A 9,856-nucleotide genomic window follows, 5' to 3' on the forward strand; every position below is an offset into this window, starting at 1 on the left:
AGCGCGCTATTTCCACGAAACCGGTCAAACTTTCCAGATAAAATCTTTACCTTTTTCCCAATAAATATCCAAGAATTTGGTTCTCTCCGGTGATTATTGAAAAATATACAGCTTTTTTATTTTGATAAAACTTGCTTCACGGAGCATGCTACATTTTGACACGTTTACATCACAAAGACTCTTTATTAAAATTAAAAATTGCACAATTGTAGCGGAAATAGATTTATGATATTTTACCTGCCGCTAAAGTATTTATAAAACGTCACTGGGAGAAAATTTGATCTAAATTGGAGGGTGTATGACTGTTTTATAGCCGTTATTAAATGATCAACGCCTGAAAACACAGCCAAAATCGGAACGTCATTGAGCGTCATGGAGCACTGCACTGCGTAAAAATTATGTAAGCAGATTGGAAAATGTCTAAAAAGAGATTAAAATGTTCAAGATGCTGCCGGGAATTTCCTACACCTACAAAGGACAAGTTTTCAAATGGTTGTATCTTCATCAGAATGAAGGATTAACATTTTTAACGATTAACTCCATCGATACTTCAATTCCCCCGTATCGCATGGACGTTGCGTTGCGCCTATATGGTTTTGCACACTTTCTATACCTGATCGATTTACTGCATAGACTTTTATAAAGATCTCAATAATATCCAAATCAGTACAAAAGACATTATAGTAGAAAAGTAACATGTCTTGATAAAGATATTTAATTTTAAAGTAGAAAAATATTGAAGAAAAAACCGAAGAATTGAAAGATTTATAGAACTGCGACAAAGCTTAACGGGTTGAAATCTGGTTGTCACGTCGCCTTACGTCAAGTGATTGCTCCGTGAATCCCATGACCTTATAGTAAAAATCCTTGTAAATTTTCAAGATTTTATCATATGGACCTGATTTTTTACATACCAATAAACAAAATATGGGAATTTATTCAGACATAGGTCATACTTCAAAGTACACAATAGATTTTCCGTAATTCAATGTGTCCGCGAACTTTTCTAACGACCCTCGTAAACAAAATTTTCTTAACTTGCGCATTCTTTTACATATACATGTAGGCTTATTTTAAACAGTCGCTTCAGTTGTGCTTATTCTGTGCTACCCAATATGGAACTTTTATTTCAGACCAAACAATCAATTTACAACATGAAGTTATTTCACTTAATTGATCCACTATTGCTTTACTTACACAGTAAAATCGAAACTCGATTCGAAGGCAAACTATTTCTTACACAAGTCAAGTTATTGACAAAGAAGTTGATGAAATATGGCTATCTATTTGGCCGATCATGAGAAGCACATGGTAGGTGTGACTGGTCAGAAGGAGACACTTTCTTCTCCCTGGCACCGGATCCCGCCTCTAATGTTTTTAGAGGTCTGTGTTTCCTCTGATCCGAATTTAAATTGTTGAATGGACTTTGAGTTAGATCACTGTTTGCTTTTTTTTTTTCATATTTCATTCAACATGCTCCTTGTTCTGATCGCATTTAAACGAAAAGATAGAAGAACATTCTTTATAAAAAAATAAATTTCCTAAAAGGAAAATTCTATTACAAGTCATCAATAATTGATTGACTGATCGATTCTGTTCTTTGTTTCCACCTATTTTATTACTCACTGAATTATGTACGAATACATTAATCATAAGAAACGGAATGAAAATACATAAACCCATTATTCAACTCTATAAACTTACACTAAACAAAACAGAATTTCCAAAACAAAAGGGTTTTATCAATAAAATATCAAATTTCTGCCAGACTGAAGCAGATCATGCTGTGATATTGCTTGCATGAATAAAACATGAACAAATGCTGTGTCAATCACAGATAAATGTTTTATTCATAAATTAAGAAGAATACGTGCTACCCTTTTTGGTAGCGATCCTTTGTTCTGAATATATTGTGTCATACATTTTACATGAGATGAGGCTTTCTTTTCTTTGTCATTATGAGTTTTTCAAACATTTTCTCCGTGAAAATGAAATATTTGATTACTTTTCTATTATAAAATGCCATGCATGACAAGAATTGTTTTCCCTTAATATCGAAATACCTACCCTTACAGTTGAAAAGATAAAAGGTTAGCCTGTATGTAGACTATTTAATAATTAATTGCCAAAGTCAACTTCACAAATTCAGTACATGCATGTATATCTTTTATATTTCTTAAGTAATATTCCCACTCAATGGATTCCTCAAACAGAAATCTCTTTAATAAAAAATGTAGAATTCTTAATGTGGCAATATTTTGTAGACAACATAAGGATTATCTAGAATCAAAGAGATAGCAATAAAATATTTATGAATAAAAAGAGATAGATCAATATGCCTCTAACCTGCTCATTTGCGTAAAATCTTTAGTATCAAACTTAACGCGTAAATAAAAAATAGTAAAACTCTTGACATTTTAAAGATGCAAGGATGTTGCATAGTAGGTTCTTCCTAAATGCGATTTTCTTTAGCCTTGTTTTAACAGACGGGTCCTTGAAAACTGGCTATGATAATTTACAATGGGGTAAGAGGCTTCTGGGCAGGCTACTGACCATTATAGCCCAGGTCAGTCCCCTGGACTGCGCCGAGGAATGTTTGATCCGCTCCGAATGTCTGTCATTTAACTACAGGCGGGCCGAGAAATTCTGTGAACTGAACTACGAGAGCGGCGAAGGCTCCAATGCAAAGTTGTCAGATGAAGAAGGGTGGATCTTTAGCCGTCGAGAATCTTGGCCTATGGTAATATGTTAAATTTGTTTTTTTGTTTTAAATTGATTTAATATTCTAATGTGTATAGATTACCAGAAGAGAAGTAAAGACTTAGTGATTAAATAAATTTCTTTCCGAAGAATTTCTTTATTTTTCTTTTTTTCCCCTTATTTATATTTTAGGAAATATCAGAGGCATGTAAGAACATAAGATGCGCTTTTAACCAAAAGTGTATCAAAAATTCTTACGTCTCCACTGAATGCAAGCTAGCACGTAAGTAGTTGTGAACATCTGGGTGTTTTATGATAAATTTAATACTTTATGTGTTGGATGATATAATTAAGTCATGCTTTTAATTTTTGTTTTAATTTTCTTTTACAAGATTGAGAATGAGATGTAGATAAGGGGGGAGGGGGGCAAATAAAAAAGAGTTTCAAATGATTAAAAAACACGATTACAACTGGCATCATAAAGCGTCAATTGAACTTAGTTTAACTTTAAAGAAAAAAAAAAAGAATTAAATTTCAAACAGCGTTTGGCCTTTTCTTCTATTCTACACAAAACTATATTTTTAAAAACTATTTTAAGCTTGTTACAATGAGATGGAATTTTGGCCTGGATTCCCCTCCTCCACTGAACTGAAAATGTTTGTAATTAAGAAGAAGGATATGTAGATAACGAACAGTATTCAATCTCAAAGTCCACAAACAATACAAAATAGGAGCAGAGCAAACACGGACCACCGAAACATCAGAGGTGAGATCACGTGCCATGGGGGAGTGAGCATCCCCTGCTGACCGATCACACCCGCCGTGTGCTCCTTGTCATGATCGGAAAATAACGGAAAAATCCGTCGTCAATTCAGTGTATAAATAATGGACTAACAATAAGTATGAAAAATGTCAGTCAGTATTTGACTCAATGATAAATTGTATTAGCTGACAAGGTCATTGTATCGACCATAGAACTTACAAAATGATGACTTTAAACGAGACTGCTGATATTCTTGTTTCATCAACTTGCTTGTCAACAATTTACCTCGTTTTAGTAATTGTTCATACGTAGAGCATGCTCTTGCGTATCGAATCAACTGAGATATATGTATACTCCGTATGCAGGTGATGAAGGTATATTGCTGCATAAGTAAGGGAAGTTGACGATAGAAAATTCATCACGTTTATCATATAGCTTGGTTGTTACATTACCATTTATGTCTTTTTCAAGTAAAATATCCAAGTATGAAACAGATGTGTCAGACTCTATGGTATCTTTTATCTCAAGCTCACCAGGATATATCGTATCGACGTAGAATGGAAATTACCATTCTCATGTTAATTGAGAATACGTCGTCGATATATCTAAATGTTGAGTTGAAGGCCACAGCAAGTGTTTTCTTCTTTTCACGCATAAGATTTTGCACAAATTCTGCTTCATATGAATATAAAAAAATGGTGTGCTAATAACGGAGCACAATTGGTACCCATGGGAATTCCAATTGATTGTTGGAATACCTGGTCTCCCAAAACAACATAGATGTTGTCAATCAGAAACTCAAGCATCTCTTTGATGTCAACTTCAGAGTACTTGTGTGTGCAATCAGAATGTGTTTCAACAAAATAATTTTGCAAATGACCAGGTAAGTAAATTTACGAGTTTCATTTTTATTGAAAAAGCAGCTGTCAATGATATCAAAAAGCCTGGACTTAAATTTATCGCGGGGAATGGTTGTGCATAAAGTTGAAAAGTCGTAAGTTTTTAAGCTGTTGATTTTGGTAAAATCTTGTGATTTCAAATTATCCAACAATTCTTTGGAATTTTTGAGTATCCACATCTGATTCACACCATGCACTTCTTGAATATATCGTTGCACAGTACTCTAACTACTCTTGAAGTTTTTCCTTCACTACTGTCAATATCCTAGTGAGGAGTAACGAAAGAGGCTTGGTTGAATATTTACTGGAACCCGCAATGTATCTTTCTTTGTATGGATTTTGGAATCCAATATATAATGGGGAGTTCAAACTCATTTTGGTTTCTATGGAATATTAAAAATATTTAAAACTGACATATGATTTTGAAGAATTTCTTCCTTAGAAAGGGAACCAACCCCACCACACACTAGAATGTGGCTTCCTATGGGCTATTGGGTGAAACAATTAGGTGAAAGATGTGGGAAAAGAAAATTTTTCCTTCGTATATTTGTAATACGGAAGCCCGTTCATGTCAGTTCAGAGAAAAATTTTTTTTATTGCGTTTCATCGTTTGAACACAAAGTACTCAGTACTTTGCGTTTAATCGCAAAAGATTGCGTATAAACGCGAAAGAATTTGCTATTAAACGCAATATTTTTGCATTTAAACACAATAAAAATATTTGTTTCTTTAAACTGGCCTCATCGGGCTTCCGTACTGTAAAATATATATTCAAAGCTTTTAATCAAACCTCTTACTTATTTTTCTGTGATTAGTTTAATTAAGATATCCGGCTTTATTATGTACTAAAAATGTATTAAGTTTATTTTTAACACATTAATGTCAATCTACAACAATATGTACTAACAAAGTTTAAATATGTTGGTAAATTAAAGTCCATTTTTATTGATTTACCATTAACATTATTTATATAAAAATATTGTACCTAGTACTATAAGTGAAGTTTGTATTACACTTATGAAGGTAGTTTGTGGGTTTTTTTTTTAATGAAGATTGTCATCCAGTAGACTTACAGCTTCCACAAAATGTTCAGAATTTTAGTTCTGAAAAAGCTCTAAATCTGGGGAGCAAGCACAGCTTAACCTGTGTAGACGGATATAATCCGTCTGGGGACGAGACCGTGGAGTGCCTGAGGAATGGAACCTGGAGTGACGTCAATATCACGTGTCATGGTAATAATTTATACAACTTATTACATAATCCCCGGCTTGAAAATGGGGAGGGTATATAGTAATAGGAATGTCCGTCCGTCCGTCCATCTGTTAGGCTTTAGGGTACCTATCTCTTATCCGCAACTCCTCTCATACCACTGAATTAAGATTAAACAAAATCTTTGTTATATATAGTGTCATTGTGCATCTCCTATTATCCTGACACTTATTTTGGGTTTTCCAGAGCAAAAGATTAACACTGCCCTTTTTTCTATAACATTAAAGGGTACCCATCTCTTACCCACAATTCCTCCTATACCACTCCATAAAATTTAATCATCCTTTCAAATATTGTCTATTACATAATGCCATTGTCCACCTTATATTTTACTTTTTGATCTGACACTTATTTCGGGTCTCCAAGAGCTAAACAGGGACTTTGCCATTATAATCATATGGAAGGCGGGGGTATCATTTAATGCGCTAGCTCGTTGCTCAAAGTACCTCTAGTGTATTTATTGTTTTGTGGAAATGGTATGATAAATACGTTTCAATAGTATATTGTAGATATGATTATGATAGATTTTGTATTTAATTGAATGTTAAACTTGCAAAATTGTGTTAAAGGGGCTGGGTGGTTGAGGCCATTTTTAGACTTTTTAATTTTATCTCCTTTAGATTGATTGATTTATTGTATATTGTTTATCGTCCCTTTCGAGAATTTTTCTCCCATATGGATACGCCAACACTTTGAGGTGGAGAGCTGCAAATTTTGTCATATGTTCGGCACTCAGAGTCACTGAGCAGGGAGGGATCTTTTTCGTGCCAGCACCTACTGCGACACGGGACCTCTAGATCTTCTTTAGAAAAAGAACTCCATATAAAGATATAACAAAATGATCAAATTTTAAAACTAGATTTTATGAAATTTTTCATTGCCAAATGATAGTAGACAGCTGAAGATATCATATCCCAAGATTTAAGTTATATCTGATGGTTATTAGAAAATAATTTGTTATTCCCTAGCCTCCTTAAATTATGTTAAAATGAATGTTTCTTAAGATGAAATTTATCATGTTTACATGTACCCGTGAAATTTTTCATCAATAAAAAACTACGTTTATAAACATGAAAATAAATTCTTTAAAGTTATGACGTTTTCTTCCGTCATGGTTATCACGTTCAACTCAGACGTTCTCGGGATGACACGCTCCATCCCTCTGTTGGGGTATCACATTTTCTCTGGAAAAGACAACCTTGCACTATTTCGGCAGAGTATTCTATAAAATGTATGCGTGTATTCTATGCGAATATTCTGTCGTTATTGATTTATATATAGTCTTAATACACTGTATGTAAGATATCGGTATGTGCTTTAAGTACATTTAACGAGCCCCGATCTAGTTGAAAATTACGAAAACGGAATGATAAAAAATTTTGATTTTTGGAAATATACTTGTATGTTTTATGTTTAGAAAAATTAGAATGAAATTTTGTTACCTTGCCTTTATTGTAGTGAAATGGGTACACTGTCAAGATATGGGCCATATTTCGTGTTTTTATACACAATTACATAATAAAACTCTTCAATAAACAAAGAAATTTACAAATTAAAAAAAAAATACATGATGAAATTTTTTGTTTTTCACATATATCATGCAATTTTCATTCTTCTTATAAAAAATGAAAAGAAAATTGGAGGTAGCCTTTATTGCAGTGAAAAGGGGGCATGTCAAAACACAAAATTTGGATTTATTCTATCCAACTACGTATTTTATAGGTCGCAATGGGTTTACATAACACCAACAAACGATTGCAATACTGTATTAGTTTCTAAAAAAAAATATTCTTACATTATGAAATAATTTTCTCGCCATGCTTTATTTTTCTCTTAACACGCGACATTGTTTTACGTGGAAAATAGGGGTAGAGGGAGGAGGGGAGGGGGGGGGGGGTAAAGGCGACAAAATTACGATTTTTACTAATATCATGTAATATGTAGAAAAATAAAAAGAGTGTGTCTAAACACTTCAACATGTTCGAAGAGAATGACTAAAATCGTTTACTTTTAGTTGCAATGTTTGTTTTTCTTTTAAACTCACAAATTGAAATAAAACAGGATAAAATTAATGAAACTGTACCAAAAAATTGATATGCATTGTCTATAGCGCTACCAGGTAAGCAAGATCAGCGAAACATTTTAGCGCAATTTGACGTCATTTTAATTGTGACGTTATTGTGTTCAATTGTGACGGCAGTCAAGGGTATTGTGACGTGTCTGAGTCGACGCTGCGTTAAAACGTATGCGCAGATCAAGTAGATCGGGCCTCGTTAAACTATACAAATTATGAACAGAGCAAGCATGGACCTCTGAGAAAGTGTTTCAAAACTCGTTGTATTTATGAAAAGGCATTAAAATATTTTCATGAAACTTTAGGTAAATCCACAAAAAATGCTGAGAACTGTTTGCTTGGAAAATATTCCGACATTTGTACTTATTTGTCAGTTTTGAAAGTTTTTTAAACATCAAAATATTCTTTTCTCCGCAGAGTGTGTAACAGGATGGATTTGTAACAACGACAAAGGGACATGCTACCGACGAATTGGTTCACCTTTAACTCAGGAAGCGGCGATGGTAAGCTTTTTGTTCAAATTACTGCGCCTTTATCTCAGGAAACTGCAAAGTAAGAGGACATGCATACTGTTTAATCATATTTCATAATGAATAAACTATATTTTAAATGGAAGGTTGTTTGAAAATGATAACACATGTGTACATTATTTACAAAACCCTAAAGGGAAAAGATAAATCGCTGTCTCCACTAAAACAACTAGAGGTACTGTGAGCAATGAGCTCACTAAATGATACCCTAAGCCTCCCATATGAAAATAATTGCAGTGTCCATGTTTTTGTTGTGGGAAACCCAAAATATGTTTCGGATCAAAAAGAAAAATAGAAGATGCACATCGGCAATATGCCTTTAAGATTCTGTGAAAGTTTCAACAAATTTCATTCAGTGGTATGAGAGGAGTTGTGGAGAAGAGATGGACTATTTTACTGTATAATGGAACTATAAAAGCACAGTAAGCATACTGTTTTCTTTGCTTGAAATTCTAGATGAATGCAGTGGGAATTGTGCAAGTATAAAAACGTACAGAATAACTTGTATCAATATTGAATATCAACACCTACTTTTGGTGTGAGGTAAAAAAAAATATTTATATGAAAATTTGGTGTAAATCAGAATATACAGTATCCTTGACCCAAGCGCCTATGTTTTTTTTTTCATGCTAAGTGTTAGGTCATTATTTACGGAACTTTCTACGATTTTCTCGGTTTTTCTTTGGTGTGATTGGTCGACCGGGGATGCCCGATATCCTTCCTTTATGTCACCTGGGTCTGCATTTGATGCTTTTGGAGGTCCGTAGTTCCTTTGCTCCCGATTTGTATAGTATTGATAGATTTTGAGCTTGAATACTGTTCGTTATCTCCATATTTCATTACTCCTCCTCGGTCCCTTCTCATAAATATATACATATACATACATATATATATATATATATATATATATATATATATATATATATATATATATATATATATATATATATATATATATATATATATATATATATATATATATATATATATATATATATATATATATATATATATATATATATATATATATATATATATATATATATATTCGAATAATCATTATCTTCACCATTTTCGTTAAACTGAAAAATTTTGATATCTTAATTTTCTTTTATCCAGTATTGGATTGTAATATCATGATTTAGCATTGAATTAATTTTAGACTTCCCAAAGGAAAGCAACTGTTAAATTTTGTTTTGGAAAGCTAAATATGAATTCCTTTGAATTTAAAAACGATAGCTATTTTAAATGGCTTTATTTCTAATAAAACATTTCCCAATGAAATTTGCATACAAATTTTAAAATATCTATTGTTTTTTTAGAGGTCCTGCAGGATCTGTGATTCTTACCTTGTAGAAGTTAACGATGATGAGGAAAATAGATGGATCACCGAGAATGTACTAAAGGGCTTGTGTAGGTTTATTGAAAATATTTCATAACTTACATATTACATATTTCTTTTCAAATCATTTCAAAGTTAGAGTTTTTAGCTCACCTGTGCTGAAAGCTCAAGTGAGCTTTTATGATCACATTTTGCCCAGTGTCCGTCTGTCCATTTAGCTTTCTGTCTGTCGGTAAACTTTTAACATTTTCGACTTCTTCTTTAGAACCACTGGGCCAA

At 32.9% G+C, this 9,856-nt stretch overlaps 1 protein-coding gene across 1 annotated transcript; it reads left to right on the forward strand.

The window, feature by feature from the left end:
- Positions 1-2,412: 2,412 nt before the first annotated feature.
- LOC134271024 (uncharacterized) lies at positions 2,413-9,648 on the forward strand (the record flags this gene model as incomplete). The annotated part of the gene is made up of 5 exons (XM_062753290.1): positions 2,413-2,740; positions 2,893-2,983; positions 5,415-5,594; positions 8,123-8,208; positions 9,558-9,648. Coding segments are annotated over exons 1-5 (757 nt in total), but the record flags the coding sequence as incomplete, so codon positions are not given.
- Between the last annotated feature and the right edge of the window lie 208 nt (positions 9,649-9,856).

This window comes from Saccostrea cucullata, unplaced genomic scaffold (genome assembly GCF_032062105.1).
Source record: "Saccostrea cucullata isolate Sc308-1 unplaced genomic scaffold, CSIRO_AGI_Scuc_v1 ctg8846, whole genome shotgun sequence".
Taxonomy (NCBI): domain Eukaryota; kingdom Metazoa; phylum Mollusca; class Bivalvia; order Ostreida; family Ostreidae; genus Saccostrea; species Saccostrea cuccullata.